The sequence below is a fragment of the Notolabrus celidotus genome, chromosome 6, assembly GCF_009762535.1.
Source record: "Notolabrus celidotus isolate fNotCel1 chromosome 6, fNotCel1.pri, whole genome shotgun sequence".
NCBI lineage: Eukaryota > Metazoa > Chordata > Actinopteri > Labriformes > Labridae > Notolabrus > Notolabrus celidotus.
Genome location: NC_048277.1, coordinates 2,696,664 through 2,719,081, shown reverse-complemented (window position 1 = coordinate 2,719,081; position 22,418 = coordinate 2,696,664). Strand labels below are relative to the sequence as shown.

Sequence of the window (22,418 nt, the reverse complement as noted above, 5' to 3'; positions counted from 1 at the left end):
ACTTTAGATCCAAATCAAGGCAGAATATCCAGAGATCACTTCTTCCATTTCCAACATTCTATCTTTGTGAAGCAAGGCAATGACGAGTAGACCGGACTACAATTCAGGTGTCATTGTTCACCATCACCCCTAGGTGGGATCCAGACCCCCTGCACTGCTCCCCATCAGCTCCCCCTCTCATGTTTCAGCAACCCATGAGTCCCAGCGTTTACTGAAACACTATGAAGCTGGTTGTTTTTGATTCATTGTGTAGTCCTAGAATCAGCAGAGAAATTCTAAGTAAAAAGATTCAGCGCCTGTATCAAACATTGAGATAGTTTAAAACTTACAGTCAGAGCTTTGTGGTGCACATTCAAAAAATATTTGAATTTAAGAACAAGGAGAGTTTCTCTCAGGCAGACAACCCAGTTGTTGTCTTGGTTCTGGGGACCAGGGCCCGTATGCAAGTCCAGCCATTACACAAACGGGACCATTAGTCTTAACGTACCGTTATGGAACGGCCCATTTAGCTGTAGCGTTAGCTGCATGCACGACTACAAATAATTGGCCAATTAACTAATTGCGCCATGAAAGCGAGGCTGGTGCAAAACATCATATGTCCAGGGAACCTCCTGGAAACCCCCTAATCAACAAATTCAAACTGCGCATGCCTGCTACACATAAACAACAATAAACATGGTGAGCGGTACCGCTGTGACTGAGAGAAGATCAAGAAGAAACAATGTTTCAGAGGAAGAAGAAATGAACATTTGATAAGAAGAATCTAGAATGAACAAACAGCTGTTATCAGCAAGTCAATCCTCAAAGAGAACAAACAAGGAGAAAGGGAAAGTTTGGCTTCAGATCTTGAACCAGCTAAATGCGTGCGGTGTTTCTGAGCGCGCTCAGTAGAAGACCTACAAAATAAAATAAGCAACATGATGAGGACTTGTTAATGGAGTTGTTTGGGAAGGATTCACTTCACGGGGTTGCTGGTAGGTTACCTAAGAATTATGTTCTAATTCATTCATTTAAAATAATCTCCAGAAGTACTTTTATTTACATGGTCATGATTTGGCGTGCACTACAGGGTGGAATTGTGTAGGAACAGCCTAACAGGTGAGGTAATCCTGCTGTTAGCACCTGTAATGGTGGGGTCTACCTCCATTAAATGTAATGCTTTGTTGGGGTGTTAACCTGGCTCATGCAGACTGCTAATCAATTTATTTTTTCACCATTAGTACAAACAGCCCGTTTTCATCGCTAATGGCTGGACGTGCATACTGGCCCTGGTTGTTTGTTTCAGCTGGTTCAAGGCCTAGCAGAGCTGTGTGTCCTTATACTGCTGGCTCCTCTTGCTCTACCCAACAATACATTAATAACAATGTTTCAGCAAACAGCCTTACCCTGTAAAATAATGGAGCTTTAAAGTAATTGATGATGATGATGATGATGATGATGAAGATGTTGGTGAAAGGTAGCATGTGTACTTGAACCCTGCTAACCCATGTGCTTGAGGTGTTAGCTTGTTTAAACGCACGTGTCCATTTGTCTTCAGAGCATGAGGAATGTCACAAAGAGAATAAACAAGTTCTAATGAGCTGGACCTTTCTTAACACACAGATATGGCATTTGTTTGTAAGTAAAAACCTCTCCATACAAGCCCTGCATGCACAGAGCAGCAGAGTCCACCCTGTTCACTTTACAGTCACATGTGTTCATTTTTAGTAACTATATATGACACTTTGATAGAAAGGTACTGAAAGTCTGGTTTCATCTTTCTCTCTCAGTGATGTGTAACCCAAAGAAAATTAAAGATGGATGCCAGTACATGCTCAGATCAGAAGGGGGCACCTGTGTGTTTCTTTCCATTCATTCAAACCTTTACCACAGTTTCCTTTATTCATCAATGGAACACATTATAAACACAAACACCAGAGCAAATTAATATGATACCATAGAACCATTAAGCTCCATTAATTATTATAAACTGAAATATATTACAGAGTCCTTCTTAACACTTCATATGAACCCACCACTTATAATAAATCATAAGCACTGTTATAAATCCTTATAAATAAGCTTTATAACAGACCTTACGAATGATTATAAGTAGTATGGGAGGTAGAGCCTTCAGTTATCAGGCCCCTCTCCTTTGAAATCATCTACCAGTCAGGGTCCAGGAGGCAGACGCCCTTTCTACTTTTAAGAGTAGGCTTCAAACTTTCCTTTTTGATAAAGCTTATAGTTAGAGCTGGATCAGGCTTGGACCAGCTCTTACTTATGCTGCTATAGGCTTAGACTGACACACTGGGATCCTATCTCACCCCCTTCCCCCCAACCCCCCCTATCACTTACTTTAACTCTCCCTGTCCCATTAAAGTTGCAATAGACCTTGCTTGAGTCCCTGAGCTCCCTTGTCTCGTAGGTTCCTCTGAGCTGCCGTAGACGTCCTCCTGCTGTGGACGTTCCAGACTCCAGCTGATACGGACGTGCTGGACTCCAGCGGCAACAGCTACTACTACTCATCTCATCACTATCACCTCTCCCTCTCTCTCTTATTCTCCTCTATCCCTCTTTCCAGACCCAACTCGGTCGAGGCAGATGTCTGTCTAACATGAGTCTGATTCTGCTGGAGGTTTCTGCCTGTTAAAGGAAGTTTTTCCACTCCACTGTAACTAGCTAAATACTGCGAGGTGCAATGCTCATGTTTATTGTTATTTACCTTTTTATTCTGTTTTTTATTTTATTTTCTTCTTCTTCTTATGGTTGCAACATGTGTTTAGTTCTTTATTTCCTTTCTTATTGTACCTGAGATTTTGTCAGTGTGTGTGTGTGTGTGTGTGTGTGTGTGTGTGTGTGTGTGTGTGTGTGTGTGTGTGTGTGTGTGTGTGTTCTGTATTGGATTTATGCACATAGAAAAGAAGATATATGTGAATAAATAATAAAATGTCTAAAGTTGTTGTGAAATCAATAAAAACAACGCTGTAAAACAGAAACACACAAAGAAAACATAATTAGTCACATTATGAAAGTAACAAAGGCGTATATAATCAGACACACAGCCAGCATGTCTCCTCCTCCTCGTCTCTGTTCACAGTCATTACAAACAGAGGACACAACGTTGAAAACTGAACTATTAATTCATCAAAGCCTGCCTTGGGTATCGGCTCTTTCCAGTTGTCTGTCAGCATTTAGTGATATTCATTTTCCTTCCCATCGTTTACAAACACTTACAAAAGCCCATTCACACATTACCACACGTCAGCTGACCACACACACACACACACACACACACAAGCACACACTCACACACACACCACATGACTGCTCTTCCCACCTCTCACTTCTGACTGCTAACCTTTGATGAGGCTTTGTTGTGTGTGTGTGTGTGTGTGTGTGTGTGTGTGTGTGTGTGTGTGTGTGTGTGTGTGTGTGTGTGTGTGTGTGTGTGCGTGCATGTGTGTACAGTGTATACTGTATGATCATTCGTTCCATGCACGTGTCTTTCCAGGGTTCATGGTTTGAATAAAAGACAGTAAGAGCAGAAACAGAGCCTGGGGGATCACATGTCCATCTACTCTCCCACCAGGCGTTACAAAGCAGTCACACATTCTCACACAAGTCCTCCACTTATGCTTGTCCTCTTAAGCTAATAGTTTACCCAGTGCACCAAAGCACAATGGTTTAGCTCCAAATAACTTCAGCAAATATAGGATGTAGAGCAAGTCTTGACATTTGTCATTTAAGTAAATATATATGGATGTGTTTCAAAGTCTTTCAAAAGGTTTTATGTGATGTCAGGAATGAAAAGAAATCAAGTGCCTCACAGTTCTGTTGTTGGAATGAAGCTGACGTGAAGATGTCTAATTATTCTCTTGGAATAAGTAGCAACAAAACAATTTTAGTTGCAAATCAATGTTAAAATCCTTCTCAGTAATATTGTGCAATAATGTTCCACATCATCACCTCTTAAAACCCTGATAGTGCTCTCTTCTGACCTACAAAGCTTTGTATCTTAAAGAGCTCATAGTGCCAGATTACCCCTCTAGAACACTACGCTCCCAACATGCAGACGTGCTGGTCATACCTAAAGTCTCTAAAAGTAGTATGGGAGGTAGAACCTTCAGTTATCAGGCCCCTCTCCTTTGGAATCATCAACCAGTCAGGTTCCGGGAGGCAGACACCCTCTCTACTTTTAAGAGTAGGCTTCAAACGTTCCTTTTTGATAAAGCTTATAATAAAGGCTGATTTATGCTTCTGCATCGAATCGACGGCGTAACCTATACCGGAGGTCCGCATAGCTCCTGTACCTACCTCCTGTAAATGTGACTACTCGTAGAATCAACGTGGACCCCAAACCCTGTGATTGGTCCACTCGGTGGCGTTGTATTTCCCATCGTCCGTGTATTTCATCACCTCCTCTCTATTCTTCATGTAATCATGTCTGTATGATAAACAGCAACATGTATCAGCTGTTGATTAACAGAACACGCTCTGAATCTCTGTGGAAAAGTAAACAGAGATCGTAGTGGGGCCGGAAGCAGGCGACCGGCTATCAGAGAGACCACACTGCCCTCAGGCGTTTCGGTGGAAAATTGTTGCGTGACACGGACACATCGACGCACAAGTATGTGGTGCTCATGTCCGTGTCAGGCATTGCTGCGTAGGGGAGACACAGAAGAATAAATTAGCCTTTAGAGCTGGATCAGGCTTGGACCAGCTCTTAGTTATGCTGCTATAGGCTAAGACTGCTGGGGGAACTCACACACTGGGATCCTGTCTTTCCCTCTCTCTCCTCTCTCTGCCTGTCACTTACTTTAACTCTCCCTGTCCCATTAAAGTTACTAACCATAGACCTTTCTGGAGTCCCTGAGCTCCCTTGTCTCGTAGGTTCCTCTGCATCTCTGATTTTCCAGTAGAGAACCATGATTCTTGGACACTTGGAGGTACTGACTCTCATCCCAGCCGCTTCACACTCAGCTGCAGACCACCCCAATGCCTGTTGGAGGTCCCGGCCTGAAGAAGCCAACAGAACCACATCGTCTGCAAAAAGTAGAGATGATATTCTGAGGCCCCCACCATACCACAGACCTTCCTCCCCCTGGCTGCGCCTTGAGATCCTGTCATTGATCACAAACAGGATCAGTGACATTGGGCAATCCTAGCAGAGGCCAACAGGCACTGAGAACTTTGTGTGTATATAATTACTATATATATAAAGTTATATATACATTGATTAGAAGTCACAAAGGCCACAAAAACTTTAAGTCATTTCAGCCCTCAGAGTTTACTAGAAAAAACAACAAAAAATCCTCTGAAGTCCAACGATGTCTCATAAATCTCATAGTGAGTTCATAGACCACATTCAGTTTCACAGGAAGAAGACTGTTACACAAACATCAAACATTGTAAGCTGCAGATCCCAACGATGAGCCCAGCTGTTGCACACTTCTGAAAACCCTGCAACTTGTACTATAATCTGTCTGTCCCAATGCAGCCAGATGCATCCAACCACACACACACACACACACACACACACACACACACACACACACACACACACACACACACACACACACACACACACACACACACACACACCTAATGCTCAGCTTTGAGACAGGCCTCTCGGTGAAGTGAGCGCTTGTTTGAGGCCTCTGTGTTAAATGCTGCAGCAGCCAGCAGCAAACACCACTCTACTGCAAATACTAAAACACTTCTTCAGAGCAGCATGGAGCGAGGTTTTCACTAAACTTAAAGTCCTCTTTAAACCCTGCTGGTATCAATATTTATTTATGCACAACTGTTCTCCTCAGACTCTTTCCAAACAGAGCAGGTCTAGACCGTACTCTATGTTCTATTATTAACAAAGACCCAACATCAAGACAGGATCAGGTCCAGTCCCATCTTACAGACAGGACTCAGTCTGATCTCATCTTAATCCACCATGAGCAGAGCACTTTGCAGCATTTAGCAAGTTACAGTGGCAAGGACAAACTTCCTTTAACAGGCAGAAACCTCCAGCAGGACCAGACTCATGTTAGACACACATCTGCTGAGACCGTGTTGGAGAGAGGGATAGAGGGAGATGAAGAGAGAGAGATGATAGTAGTGAGATGGATAGTAGTAGTTGTAGCAGCTGGAGTCTGGCACGTCCACAGCAGCAGACATCCAGAGGAACCTACGAGACAAGGGAGCTCAGGGACTCCAGAAAGGTCTATGGTTAGTAACTTTAATGGGACAGGAAGAGTTAAAGAAGACAGACAGAGGAGAGAGAGGGAACACTGGGCCTTATATGCTCGAGGAGTGGAGACAAGAGGACGTAGGTGAGACACGTGAGGGTGATTGCAGGTGTGGGAAATACAGGAGAGACAAACGTGATTACAAATCAAATCTTCAAACACAAGACATGAAACACAAGGGAAGGGAAATATGATGCAACCTGTTACACTCACTGAACACCGTCACGTCTTTAAGACAGTTTAAATGTTTTGGTTCATTTTAGATTTGATCAGACCCTGGTTGCATGGAGGAAGGACATTTTGCTTGTGATTCGGTTTATTAAAACTATGAAAGGATGGATCAAATCCAAACTGGTTCAGCGCATTAGACATTTGTTTATTGTTTGGGCCAATAACAAGTCCCAAAACTAGCTGCCAAGTTGGCCCCTTGGTGGCCTTTTTATATAAAAATGTGTTTTGTTGAATATCTCGCCGGATCACTGTTACTCAGCAACTTTAATCAGGAATGTCTTCTTAGCTTTGTTGATGAATATGAATTTCCCATGATTAATGAACAGCTTTTTGAGTGCTGCATGCTCATGAACTAAACAACAACAACAACCAGGTGCAGAATCAGTTTGGTGCTGGGTGTTAAGCATCAGCACTTTTCACACTACGTACAGGGCAGAGTTTTTTATCAATTGGTGATTGATTTATAGCTAAAAACCTGCCAACTACCTCTCCTGACAAAGACAGTGGTGTAGCTGATGATGGCTCAAGAACAGCTTTCAGGGAGATGGTCAAATACAAAGAAGAGTCCAAAGAATTGGTCCAAAAACATGCTAGTATTATTGAGACAAAGGACCATGTCCAAGTAAACATCTAAAGCCCAGTAAGAGGACGACGTTAGTCCATCTTTTCAGTTTTTTCTTTGTGTTAAAATGTTTAGCTTAGCTGTCCTCATACCTCACACTACCACAAGGTTGTTAAACTGACCTCAGATTAGTCACCCTGAGTGCTCTGAATACTTGAGAGGATTACCTTGTTTGGTTCTGTGAACATTCAGCAGCTATGTGTTGTTATTACCTCAGCAACACACCCTGCAGAGCCCTGCTCCAAGCTTTCACAGTTTACTGTTATGACAGGTTCCCGTGATTGAGTCATCACAACAGACAGACATGTCAAGCTTTATCTATCGGAGCAGTACAATAGATAAGGACACACAACATGAGAGATTCTAATTAGACCTTTAAATAATGTGTTGCTTAATCCCACAGCGCAGAGCTGAGAGGATACAAGATATTTAATCTGCATCAGGATGAAACATGTCTGTTGTTCAGTTAATTTAACTTTGTGTTTTGTGCTCTGTTATCCCCTCTGCTAATGTTTCCTTGACCCAGAGGAAAATCACTCAGACAGAAATTGGTCCAAATAAAGAAGGCACCAAATCAAAAGTAGTATGGGAGGGTGAACCTTCAGTTATCAGGCCCCTCTCCTTTGGAATCATCTACCAGTCAGGGTCCAGGAGGCAGACACCCTCTCTACTTTTAAGAGTAGGCTCCAAACTTTCCTTTTTGATAAAGCTTATAGTTAGAGCTGGATCAGGCTTGGACCAGCTCTTAGTTATGCTGCTATAGGCTTAGACTGACACACTGGGATCCTGTCTTTCCCTCTCTCTCCTCTCTCTGTCTGTCACTTACTTTAACTCTTCCTGTCCCATTAAAGTTACTAACCATAGACCTTTCTGGAGTCCCTGAGCTCCCTTGTCTCGCAGGTTCCTCTGGATCTCTGCTGCTGTGGACGTGCCAGACTTCAGCTGCTACAACTACTACTATCCGTCTCACCACTATCATCTCTCTCTCTCTTCATCTCCCTCTATCCCTCTCTCAAACACGGTCTCAGCAGATGTGTGTCTAACATGAGTCTGGTTCTGCTGGAGGTGTCTGCCTGTTAAAGGAAGTTTGTCCCTATCAAATAAACTATATAAATGAAATACATAAATCCTTTCCAAACTCTACATTATCATCTGCATTATCATGTTATACTCACTCTAGATGTTAAGAGACTTCGGGGGGTTGGTCCTGCAGAGAAATGACTGAGGGTAGCCCTTGACTTTGGCCATGGCCTCTTCTTTTTTATCCTTCATCCTTTTCTATAACGCCTCCATTCCCAGCGCTTTTGGACATAGCTAACTCTAACTATTCTGCGCTTCTATATACTTTCTTATTATTACATTTGATCTCTTTTTTTATTTTATTCATTTTATTTATTTATTTCATCTTTATTCCTTCTTCTATTAATATTTTGACTTTCTTACATACTGTTTATAAGAGCTCTGTAATGACTGAATTTCCCTCCCAGGGATAATTAAAGTATTTTTGATTCTGATTCTGATTCTGACCTGAACCATTGGGGTGAAGCGGGAGCAAGTGGGAGCAAGTACCTTTCTTAAGTGGGACAGTGAACAGTGGGGAGATGGCTGGATGGGGCTGAGAGGAAAAATATCAAACATTAATCAGAAATTAAATTATTAAGATTATTAAGATTGTCAAATTGACCATTGCATCTACAGCATGTTCAGACTTTGTGTCATGTTCCTCACAAAAATTGGAGATTACTTAGAAAGCATGTGCAGTAGATGGGGAACCTTGTTTTCACTCAGTGTGCTCATCATTGGGAGGATAGTCTGAAGATGTGACATCATGTTCAGGATAACTGATGGAGATATGTTTGATTCTGAAGTTTAATTAAAACTGATCAATCAACCAAGAGACAACATTTGTTATGAAGTGATACTATGCAAATTAAGATTGATTGGTGGATTGAGTCGTCTGCAGGGCACGCCAATAAGACTGATTTGTATCAGTGTAGGCAGTTTACCTTGGATCAGACCCATGATGTGCAAAGTGTAGTTTATTTGTATGAACTCAGACACAGATATCCATGTAGAAGACAGAGGTTATTTTAATAAATAAAACACATTTTGCATTATTATTGTCATTGAATAAAGAAACACAGAATCACACATGAAGAGGAAAGAAAGATAAAAACTACAGAAACACAGTGGTATCAGTTTCTGTTGCAACACCATGTGCTCATCCCATATTCAGTCTGTTCAACTCTGACAAGAATCACTCTTACAGGATCATGTATCTCTACAATGTTACACTCTTGAATAAGAAAGTACCATTCACAGGTTCTCTGTGTAACACATGTTCACTCTGCAGGTCTTGTGGTCAGTGTTACATCTGCATAGTACAGATGACTGAAGTCAATGTTACATCTGCATAGTACAGATGACTGAAGTCAGTGTTACATCTGCATAGTACAGATGACTGAGGTCAATGTTACATCTGCATAGTACAGGTGACTGAAGTCAGTGTTACATCTGCATAGTACAGATGACTGAGGTCAGTGTTACATCTGCATAGTACAGATGACTGAAGTCAATGTTACATCTGCGTAGTACAGATGACTGAAGTCAATGTTACATCTGCATAGTACAGATGACTGAAGTCAATGTTACATCTGCATAGTACAGATGACTGAAGTCAATGTTACATCTGCGTGGTACAGGTGACTGAAGTCAGTGTTACATCTGCATAGTACAGATGACTGAGGTCAATGTTACATCTGCATAGTACAGGTGACTGAAGTCAATGTTACATCTGCATAGTACAGATGACTGAAGTCAATGTTACATCTGCATAGTACAGATGACTGAAGTCAATGTTACATCTGCATAGTACAGATGACTGAAGTCAACGTTACATCTGCATAGTACAGATGACTGAGGTCAATGTTACATCTGCATAGTACAGATGACTGAGGTCAATGTTACATCTGCATAGTACAGATGACTGAGGTCAATGTTACATCTGCATAGTACAGGTAGTTAAGACAAAGCAAAGAAGACACTACACTATAGCCAGATCTTTCCTGTCTTGAGCAGTGAGGGGGAGAAATGAGAAGAGAACATGTTCTGTCTGAGTAAAGCAAGAATGATCATAGAGAAAAAATATGTACTGTAGGCTATATGGGTGGAAAAAAACAGAATTTTTGCAAACTGCAAAGAGATATATCAAAGCTTCATTTTTCAATCAATCAATCAATCTTTATTTGTATAGCGCCAAATCACAACAAACATTATCTCAAGACTCTTTTACAAACAGAGCAGGTCTAGACCACTCTATGTCAAATTATGAACATAGACCCAGCACCAAGACAGGATAAGACTCAGTCTGACCCCACCTTAATCCACCATGAGCATTGCACCTCTCAGTATTTAGCTAGTTACAGCGGAGAGGACAAACTTCCTTTAACAGGCAGAAACCTCGAGCAGAACCAGACTCATGTTAGACACACATCTGCCTCAATTTTTGAATGAGTTTATTAAAATGTTGAATTTTTATTAGAAGACCTACGAGAAGATATTACATTCTTCAGACTTAGCCTAATGGTTCATTTGTGCGCCCATATAGCAGGCGGCCTGGGCCCCTTTCCTGCATGTCATTCCCCCACTCTCTCCAAGTTTCCTACGCACTCCTCTATCAATGAAGGTGTAAAAAGCCCCAAAAATACAACTTAAAAAAAGAATGATTGGTGATATTATGGAAGAACTGAAGAAGCAATGGATTTTTTGTATTTTATTTTTTTTATCAAGTTTGTAATTTGTTGCCATTTTTGCCTTCTTATGATGAATGTGAACACATAAACACAAAAGTGGAAAAAGGCTCCTTATTTAAAGCTAGGGTTGGTAGTCACGGAAAACTTGCATGAATTTGAATGTAGCATTTCCTCAGGACTCCCTCTAAAGAGCTCACAGCACATCCACTTCTGCCTCATGGTCACAGGCTCAGTTTAAGACCAAATAACAAGAACAAGGTCAGTTGTGTCTGATGTCATCAAGGCAACAAGAAGTATTAGTTTTCATGTTCTCCCAACGCAGCAGCTCATAAGATCTGAGGAGATGGATTTTAAAATCATGTGAAATCAGGCTGATGGTACTGAACAGAGAGCATCATGCAGGACGGAGAGCAGAGCAAGGTGCATAATAAAGGGTGGGGCATGTCACTTTGATGTACTGCAAACATATTAGTGTTGCACAAAGCCAAACAAAATGATGCAAGTCGACAGGTACGTGCCATCATCTTCCTCATACCTGCATGTGTTCTTTTTCTCACCTCTTAAAGTGCAATAATCAGCATGTAAGGCTTCCTGGAAATAACATGTTACCTTCTGACTGTTTAAATATCTGTCTGTCATATTACAGAATAAGGATCAGTTTCTAGTTAGAAGTGTTTGTCCAATCATCATTCTGCATTCAGTTTATGTTTACATACAATACCAGTCAAAAGTTTGGACACACCTTCTCCTTCAATTGTTTTTATTTATTTTAATTATTTCCAACATTGTAGATTAATACTGAAGACATCAAAACTATGAAATATTCTGGTTATGCGATAATCTGGATTACAACAGTAGTCAAATAGTGCTATCCATTGTGTAACCCTACCTCTGAACAACACAACTGATGGTCTCAAACACATTAAGAAGGCAAGTCATTCTACAAATGAACTCTTGACAAGGCTCATGTTCATTAGAAACCATTCCAGGAGACCACTTCATGAAGCAGACTGAGAGAATACCAAGAGTGTGCAAAGCTGTCATGAAGGAAAAAGGGGGCTACTTTACAGAGTCTAAAATATAAAACAGATTCTGCTTTGTTTAACACTTTTTTATTCATTACATGATTCCATATATGTTCTTTCATAGTTTAGATGTCTTCAGTATTAATCTACAGTGTTTACAATCATTACAATAAATACAAACCCTTGAATGAGAAGGTGTTTTCAAACTTTGGACTGGTAGTGTATCTGGCCTGTGAGCAGCTGAATGCTGAACTTTGATCATCAGCTGTTCTGTCAGATTGAGAATCCTCTGTGTGGTTGTTTCCATACATGACCTGTAATCATTCCTCACACTAATCTAACAGGCTCTTTTTTTAAAAAGTGTTAAAAAATACAGTTGAAATTTAAATAAACTGGATTCATACTGACTGTATGATTTTGCATGTTTGTTTTTTTTAATGTAGAGCTGGTATTTAAAAAAAAAAAAGGGCACAGATGACACAAATAGTAAACAATAAACAAAAGTCAACAATCAGAGAGAGAGATCACTGTCAGGGAATAAACAGTTATTACAGCTGGATCTATCTGCATTAAATGATGATAAATAAGATGTCATTATTTCATCAATTGCTTCTGTCGAGTGATTGTGACGTAAAGAGGCGGGCTTTGAGCCTCCTAGCCAACAGCTACAGTGTTCCCACCTGTCAATCAAGTCAGCTGTGCCTCTCATTGGAAGACTCGTAATCTTAATATCTTTGAAATTGCCACATTAGGAAAAAAAATTCACCCCCTTATAGTGTGTGCTGAGAGAGAAATGAGCTATCCAGACTCCACTCGTCTTTTGAACCAGGCTGTAAACATGTTTATTTCTGCTGTAAAGATCGTCTCTTTGAATTGGTGTGTATGTGGTTTCTTGTACTTCCGGAGCCAGCCTGAAGTGGAATCTCGATACGCTGCAGTTTTTACCACTTCCACATTGGCCTCATATTTTTAGAGCGGAGGTTGCGGCTTGATTTAACTAAAATGGATTCATACTGACTGTTTGTTTTTGGACACAGTAGTTTTTTAACTACTACAGGTATTTAAATAAATAAAGGGAAGAGATGACACAAATAATAAACAATAAACAAAAAAACAAAGTCAACAGCAGGAGTGGAAAACCTCTAGATTTATTCGTAAAGCACAAAATGCCCTGTAAACAAATTAGAGGGACTAATAAACAACAAAGTTTCCTAGAAATAAAAAAAATAAACTTTCTACAGTCCTATTCAGGGTTAGTTCTCCATCCGCGCTGACACACAGCTGGAGTGTTAGCAAAGGTTCTACTTCTAAAACATACACATGAACCCCTCCAGCATCCCCCTGTGGAAACATGGAGCCCGGGTCACATGTACTTTGGTCCACTGCCAGGAGAAGAGTCGGTGTTCTGTCTGTTAAAAATGTATTTAACGGTTACTTTCAGTTTGTGAAAGAAAAAAAACAAAACTATCAGTTCACACTCTGACTGAATATGAACACTTACTCCCCAATTAAAAAAGACTACACACTCTCCTTCATCATCCCTCCAGAGACTGCCCGTCTACTTAAATTATCCTTTTTTGTCCTTTTCACACCCTCAATCCAAACACAGGACTCACATGCATGTTAACCACACACACACACACCCACACCTACACACACTCACTCACTCACGCACGCACGCACACACACAGCTCAGGCACCAGCTGGACTAAGAGGTGTGTTGTAAAGTAGTGTCCTAACTTGACTCTTAGCTCAGTTTCATGGCTTTGTTACCGTCCTCTCTCGTCTCTCAGTGTGATTGACTTTTAGAACTTTGAGCTAACGGGCTCAGGTCGCTGAGATGTTGATCCCATCGTGAAAATAAGAACTCTGACCTAAAGAATGATCAACAGGAGAACAATAACACATTTTGACCTGCGTTTCAAAGGGATAGTTCGCCTCTGAAGTGGGGTTATATGACGGACTTGTAGCTGGGGGGTCTGGTCAGAGATATGGAACAGAAGCTACGACATCAACTGCTGCAAATGTAGCTCATTTGATGAAACTACTACCCAAACACTGATGTACGCTCTCTTTTGAACATCTCAGCGCTTTGGCTGAACATGTTCCTCCGCCTGCAGCACCCTGATCAGCTGTTCAGGTCTGTGAGCTTTAAAGAGACAACAAATACAACCAAACAAACTATTATAAATAGTAGTGATCCTGACAGCGATGGTGCCATGACATTTACTGTGGACACAACGGACCAAGAGAGAGAGAGAGAGAGAGAGAAAGGGGGGAACTTCTGTGCCAACTGGAGAGCAGGAGAGAGCCCACGTTGTCTGGAGGTGCTGACATGTAAACTTAGACTCATGCCAGTGAACCAGGAGGGCTGCTGCCGGTAACAAGGGTACTTCAGGACTCGCATATGGCTGCAGTCTGCAGGACTCACTGAATGCTGCTGTTTGATTTTAAATTTTTTTGAATTTTCAGAAGAAAACCAGAAAACAGGGGGTCCAATTTTTCTGCAAAGTAAGTTCTCATCTCTCTCTTATTGCACAATGACACACGGTCCAGCCCGGTGCTCTCTTGTCTCTTATCTGGTGATAACACAGAGTGTTTTATTCTGAAAATTAACCGGATGTTTTCATTTTGTTTTGGTGCCTGACTTCCTGTCCTGCTCCATCTGCTCTGTTGAGATTGATGCGTCGTGCTCCGGCATCCAGCAAAAATAGAAGTCTTGTGTATCTGATCCGGTGGGCTCAGACCTGCCGGATCAGAGACACAGCCGGAATGCAACAGAGCGGATCCAGAGGAAGTTAACACATTGACTAGAATAGAAACCTATCAGATCCAGTGCCGTGTGGGATCGGAGACGGACCGGAGACAGATCTGGTGGAATTTGGCTGTTAGTTGTCAGAGGGAAAGACGGAGCTTCACAAACTCTACTGCCGTCACCGTGCCAGCTGGAAGTTTAGCATTTGTTGCTTAAAGTAGTGTCAAAATGAGACAGCCAGAAATATGAAAACACACAATATATCTGAAAAGGTTGAGCTAGACTCAAACAGCTGATCAGTGCAGGTGAAGGTGGAAGAACAAACATTATTTAAATGCAGCAAACACGTCAACAAACTGAGTGTTTGGACGGTAGTTTCTGAAAATGAGCTACAGTACGGGGTGAAGTCTGCACAGGTTTATGGATGGCTCCAGTTCAAGGATCACCCTGGGGGTAACATAAGTGCCTCATACGACCACACTTAAAAAAAAAAAGAAGAAATGTCCCTTTAAGAAAGTCAAAATATAATTTACTAGTAAACACAGCCCTGCCATGATGGTTAAAAGAACGATCCAACGTTCACAGGATTTCACTAAAATACCCAGAAATCCTGCAGCGAGGTGAAATCAGTAGAATACACACACAGTGCACTACACAGTCTGTAACATGAAGCATTTAACACAGGCTGGGTCTAAAGGGGAAAACAAGGTCTGAACATCAACTTAAGCTCCTATTTGTTCTTCTATTCCTTCCTCAGAAGTGTTCAGTAAGCAGGACAAATGAGGAAACATTAAAATCATATTGTTAAAAGTCTGAACACATAGAAAGTCTCTGAACACAACAAGATCTTCATTTAAGCACAAAGTAAGAGAAAGAAGGGCTTCAAATCTACAGACTAACACTGGATGGTAAGGCCGTTGGTAACACCGTCCAACATGAGGCCTTAAGGTGCCGCTGAACTGTGATGACTGCAGGACCAAACATTCAGGATTCCTTAACCTGAACAGAGAATACTGTGTTTCAGGAAACTGTGGGGGGTGCTTACGGGACTAAAAAAGGTAGTGATGGATTTAGTCTTGGGAGAGCTCAGATTAAAGCTTTTTGCAGGACAGTTTCAAAGCTACACGCCACCTCAGACATCACATACACTTACTGTACACACAGCTGACCTTCATTCGTCAGATAAGGCACAACAGAGTTATGACAGACATGAACTTATTCTGTAACAGACATAAACTATCAGTAAAAGCTAAACATCAGTAACATCCTGCAAAGGAAAGTTAATCAAAGACAAAGTTCATAACCTCCAGTATGTCTACGATCCAAGAGACACAGTAGAATCAAACATCTGCATGTTTCATCAGGTCCTTATCAGCACCCTGCAGACAGGGTGTGTGCGTATGTGTGTGAAGAGAGGGAGCGACAGAGAGACAAAGAGTGAGAGAGAGAGAGTAATCAGGACCCAGAGGCTGCCCTGGGTGCAACCAAACGTGACCTCAATGAGCCGCCGGCTGTAGTGTTGGCCTTTAGGACTCCTGAGGAACCACCTCCATCACCTTCTGACACATGGCTGTGGTTGAGACTGTAACACACACGCACACACACAGAGAGAAGAGATGTTCACCTTTAATGTTTAATGACTTCACTGTTTCAGAAACCTGCGCCTCAGATACAACACTCACAGATCCCGTTCAGCAGCCACTTGGGTTTGTCCTTCCACCACACGCCAAAGTAGTAGACAGGGACTCCGGTGGCGATGATGCCAAAACCGATGGCGCACTCTTTCGGGGTCTTCCAGATGGAGACGATGATGAGGAAGAGGCAAGCCAGCACAAAGCTCACAGGAAGCAGAATATTTACCTGCAGAGAGAGAGAGAGAGAGAGGACATCAGAACATCAGCTCCATCACTTCTGACAAAGAGCAACATGAAACAGTGACATGTTTCTGTAGAGATCAATCATAAAGAATAGATCTGTGGTGAGGCGGTTCAGCTCAGTTGATGGCGTGCACCGAGGTTACCGGGAATCAATCCTCTGGTTGTGGGATCGATTCCCGGTCACAGCATGTCACCCCCCCTCTCTGAAAACCATGTGAGGTTCTAAGAGTGTCCTACCCTCTACATGAGGTTTGCATCAACAACAGGGGGAGATCTTGGAGCTCCTTAACATCCTGTTCATCAAAAGCCACATGAGTCACAACAAACTGATCCATCACAGCTCTGAAGGACTCGAGGTTGTAAATATAAACAGAGAGGTCTGTAGCTCTTCATTTTGGCTACCCAAGCTCCAGAAGAAAATATACAGTCCACTTTCTTAAAGGTCCCCTTGTTCACTTTCTCCACTGTATGACTGTTCATCATTGTTGGACCTGACAACTGAAGCTAATCACAAGTTCAATAAGGAAGACTGTTTCTTACTCCTTCACTCATACAATCATTCATTCTTATTATTAAAGGTGACATATCATGCAAAATTGACTTTTTAATGGTTCTCTACCTGAAATATGTTTCCCTGGCATGTCTACAAACCCCCCGAGAATGAAAAAAATCCATTCTGCCCCTGTTCTGATTTCTCCACCTTTCTGTAAATGTGTGTGAAACCAGCCGTTTCAGACTTCAGTGTTTTTGTTACGTAACAACAATATCCGGTCTGTCACGGAGTCAGAGCTCGGAGCTTGTTCAGTCCATAGACTGTATAAAATAATACTGAATCCCTCCTCTGTTTTTCATTACCTGCACAAATGTGTGCTAACAAGGAGCTTAGGAGGGAGGCATGCTAGTTGTAGGCTGTCTTAATAAACACAAAGGTCGGTTTTACTCCCCACGTCTGCAGATTTGAAGATCTAGTGGATGATTTTTATTTATCATGGATAAGTGCTAGCGCTAGTTAGCATAGCTACATAGCTACATGTCGTAGCTGTAGCTGTGTACCAAGACACATATCAACATACTGACAAATAAAACAAGAAACACAGAATCTGTGAGCAATCCTTCAGAAAAGGTCCCTATGCCTTTCTTGCAGAGGTCGGTTATACTCCCCACGTCTGCAGATTTGAAGATCTAGTGGATGATTTTTATTTGTCATGGATAAGTGCTAGCGCTAATTAGCATAGCCACATAGCTATATGTTCGTAGCTGTAGCTGTAGCTGTGTACCAAGACACACGTCGACATACTGATAAATAAAACAACAAGAAACACAGAATCTGTGAGCAATCCTTCAGAAAGGTCCTGCTGCAGGCGCCTCTCCGTCAGGATCAGATTCTGGATCAGATTCAGAGGGTTGAAGTAACGCGATCTCTGAGCAGCCGTGTATATTCAGCCAACATGTAAACATTAGATCAACGTGCTGGAGAGCCGAGGCACATCCACTTCCTGAGGGGGCGTGGTCAGAGAGAAAACAGAGTGTTCTGAGGAGGGCTGAAGAAGAGGGCTTTTCAGGCAGACCAAAATCTGATTTCAAAGTGTTTTGTTGAGCATAAACTTTAAAGACATGTTTTGGGGACCTCTTAGACCAATATATATTGATGAAAAAAGCATGATATGTCACCTTCAACATGAGCAACACCAGAGACAAACTGATCACATGTCATGTCAAATCAATCCACAGAAAAGAGTTCAGACACATTCAGCTTCTGCTTATTGACACCATAGACCAGGGGTCACTAACTGGCGGACTGCGGTCCGGGTCCGGACCCAGAAGCCGTCCCACTTGGACCCAGACCGACAGCCAACACAGAAGGTTCTGAATTAAAATCTGACTGGCGCTTCTATTTTAACCGTAGTCTTTACGGTAGTGGTTTAGCGGCAGAGGACCAATTGCATGCAAGTTAAGCCATCCCACGTGATACTACTCAGCCAATCAAGTCTGTGCATTCCAGGCGGTAAACATTAAGACTAAACAGATCAGACAGATGAGAGAGTTAGAGGTGAGTTACACGTGAAAGGATGGGAGAAAGAAAAGGAAAGATAACGATACATTTAGAGAAAAAAAGGGAGATTAACAGAGGAGTGAGACGGAGAAATGGAGCGATACAGACGACTGAGCTGGAGAAAGTTTAGAAAATAAGGAACTAGTGACCCTCTCCATAAAAGAAAAGTGCACAGCGAAAATAGAGAATTTAATTCAGAATGGACAGACTCATCTCTCTTCATACTTACCACTGGAAGAGCTAAACCAGCGTATCTCATATGTTCAGAAACCGTGGCACTTATTAAAAGAGTCAATGTGAAATGTCATTATGAGACCAAACATGAAGGTTTTGAACAAACAGACACTCTCAGATCTGAAGTGAGTCCTGAATGATTGGGACCCCTGTTACTGGAATGTAAGCTTCTTTCAGGGATTTCAAAATGTCAATGTTTTTGTTATTTATGTATCAATCATTTTATGTTTTCCTTTTTCATAATTACATTTCCAGCACAAAAGGTCACATAAATATTCACCAGAATGCACAGAATTAAGTGTTAAATCCTCAAAATGTCCTGGGGGAGGACCCCAGACCCCCCTCTGCCTCAATATGTTTAAATGAATCCTACATTTTTGGTCTCAGGTTTGGAAGGAAATTCTGTTCTATGTTTCTTGCCCCTGCACCTCGAAGCATTTGAAGGACACCACTGATTAGTCTTCTGTTCAATCCTGTGTGATTAAAATAAGTGCACTTGATTAAAAGTGTGATAAGGTCCATGTCATAAAAATCTCTCTCCTGCCAGATACTCAAAGTTGCAACGCTGGTTAAAATATTTTTTTCCAAAAGTTATTGAATCGTACTGAATTCATTTAAGTTGACAGTCAGGTATTATTAAATGTAGATACAGTAGATCACACTGTATAGTAAGACATTATGATCTTTAGAACCTTTGCTTCAAGAAATATTCCCTAAGTGGACCTCTTGAGATTTTAGTTGAATACCCCTGCCATAGACCGTAAGGTGAGGTAAAACTGTTAGCTTCTGTTAGCATCAAAACAATGTGGCTAAAACGTTAGCTTCAATTAGCATGCTAACTCTGCAGGCTACAGATGTTTTCATATTGGATCCTGTCCATCAATATGATGAAGGAGTGGAGCAGGTGAGAGAAACTTTAGGTCAGTGATCTCTGCAAAGAAAGTTAAACCATGAGCGGTGGTGATGATAGCAGCAGGGTTCAAAGTTGTGACATTAGTTTCTTTTTAAAGGTGTGTGAACCACAGAGCTCAGAGAAGAAGGAGAGCTGAATGAGGACAGTTTCATGTTCAATCCACCGCAACAGGAAGATAAGAATCTATCGTGTCAGGGTTCTGACTCACCCTGTTGGGATTCTATTTCCCATAACTACCTGCTAACCATACATCATCCCTAACTTAAGTCATCTTTCATTCACGTCAGGTCCTCTCTCTACCTCTATCTGTCTGTTGATCATCTGATTTTGGGCTTTCCAACGACTACACCAACCAGATTTAGCTTCCATCGACCAATCATCCTACAGCTGCCAAAAATCTGTTATCGTCTGTTCTGCTGTCATTCCAGCATCCTCCAATCCAATCATCTGTGTCCATCTCCTCAGCTCATCCTGCATCATTCACCATCAGCATCTAGACTCCATGGGGAGTATCCTATCCTTCTTCCCCCCTTTCACTCTGATTGCCCGTACGGCCGACTAGGCTCAAATCCCTAAAGCTGAGCCCTCAGAAGAGTAAGAACTGTTAAACTAGCCTTTTAATTAATGCACCCAATCATCCCTTATGTGCAGCATGTTAAGGTGACCACATACTCATGGACGTGTAGAATAGATGCCAAGTAAAGCTGTCATTGCTCTGAAAAGCTAGCTGGTGTACAGTGTCTGCCCACAAACTGGTTAGTGTATCCCATCATGCACTTCTCCTGCCACTCTGCTCCAAATCTGTTGAACAGCAGGAATGTGACAGACAAAGAAAGGAGAAAGACATGCAGCGGGAGAGTGAGAGAGAGACAGTGCTGCCACTGTCCCCCATCACTCACTCACTCATTCACACACACACATTCACACACACACAGACCAAGCGTTGGGCCAGTAGGCAGATGAGAGAGGCAGGGCAGCTGTCAGGCTCTTATGAGGGAACGGCATCACATGTGAAAGCTTAAAAACTCACATGCAAACTAAGTGCAACAATGGCTCAATGGTCTCCTTTGTGTTTCTGCAGCTGATGCTTTAATTAGGAGGCACAGGGAACGCACGCACGCGCGCATGCACGCACTCATTCATTCATTCAGCTGACAAGCATCCACCTCTGCTACTGTCCACTGATCTGAACTTTGCAGTTTGAGTCTATATTTGTCAGAGATGTGTTTCCTGACTTCAGAGGGAGACCAGATGTCGGCGCACGCTTACTTTGATTGGTCGTTCCATCTCGGGCTTCTTATAACGAAGCCACATCATCCCAACAATGGCCATGGCAATGCAGAGCCAGTTGAAGAAGCTGAAGAAGTTGATGACCGAGAATATGTCGTTGGAGAACGCGTACAGCAGCGTCATCAAGCACTGGAGAGGGTGAGAGAGGAGACGTCAGGTCACAGTCACTGAGAGGAGTGACCAACAGAAGCTAAACAGCCTTCATACAGCAGTCTTATCTTATTGTACCTTCAGTCAATCAATCAATCAGACTTTATTTATAAAGAGCTTTTCATACAATGACATTATGACACAAAGTTCTGTACATAAAAACAACTTCAAATAGAATCAATTACAAAATAAATAAAGATATATATAGAAAATAAAAAGACCCCCCCCATCCTAATCCCAACCCCAGCCCTGACTCCAAACCCACCCCACAATCCTACAGTTGAGAACACAATTTATGCAACAATAATAATAACAACAATAAAAATAAATTACATATATAATAAAAAGGAAGTTTCTGAACGAACTGAGGAAACACTCTCATGATATCTTAATGAGGAAACACTGGAGGAACACAGGAAATTAAACTCACCAAAATAAAATACATTTCTAAGATTTCTAAGAGAATAAAACACTAAAATATTATCATTTTTAAATAAAATAAATAAATATAATGAATAAATAAAAAGTGACTAAAATTTGAACTAGATAATAAATAAATAGATCAAAATAAATACAAATTTACTAAAATTTGAAATAAATAATACAATTTTAAAAAGTGATTAAAATTTAACTAGATAGTAAAAAAATAAAAGGTGACTAAAATTTGAACTAGATAATAAAATAAATACAATAAATTAAATTTAAAAAATGAAATAAAATAAAAGTGACTGAAATTTGAACTGGATAATAAATAAATAGATAAAATAAATAAAAAGTGACCAAAATTGTATCTAGATAATAAATAAAATAAATAAAAGGTGATTGAAATTTCACTAGATAATTCATAAATAAAAAATAAATAAAAATACAAAGTTACTAAATTGTAAACTAGATAATGAATACATTTATAAATGAATAGATAGATAGATAGATAGATAGATAGATAGATAGATAGATAGATAGATAGATAGATAGATAGATAGATAGATAGATAGATAGATAGATAGATAGATAGATAGATAGATAAAGTAAGATGAAATAAAACTGTTATAAGAATCAAACTCAGTTAAAAGTGAGACTAAAAAGGTTGGTCTTGAGTTTGCTTTTAAAAATGTTGACACTCTGTGCAGCCCTCAGATCTTCAGGTAGGGTGTTCCACAGGCGTTGGCCGTGATGATAAAAGGCTGCCTCACCGTGAGTCTTTGTTCTAGCTTTTGGTACCATTAAAACTCCACTTCCTGAAGACCTGAGGGCTCTCACTGGCTCATATGATGGAGCAAAACCATTAAGGC

General features: G+C 41.2%; 1 protein-coding gene across 1 annotated transcript in view; it reads right to left on the bottom strand.

The window, feature by feature from the left end:
- Window positions 1-12,986: 12,986 nt before the first annotated feature.
- The window catches only part of slc7a5 (solute carrier family 7 member 5), a 34,176-nt gene continuing 24,744 nt past the window's right edge, over window positions 12,987-22,418 (bottom strand). Inside the window, exons 8-10 of the mRNA XM_034685582.1 lie at window positions 20,956-21,105; window positions 16,292-16,469; window positions 12,987-16,191 (exon numbers count right to left, since the gene is read on the bottom strand). Coding sequence (XP_034541473.1) covers window positions 16,136-16,191; window positions 16,292-16,469; window positions 20,956-21,105 — 384 coding nt within the window. The 3' untranslated portion in view covers window positions 12,987-16,135. The remainder of the gene's footprint in view (window positions 16,192-16,291; window positions 16,470-20,955; window positions 21,106-22,418) is intronic.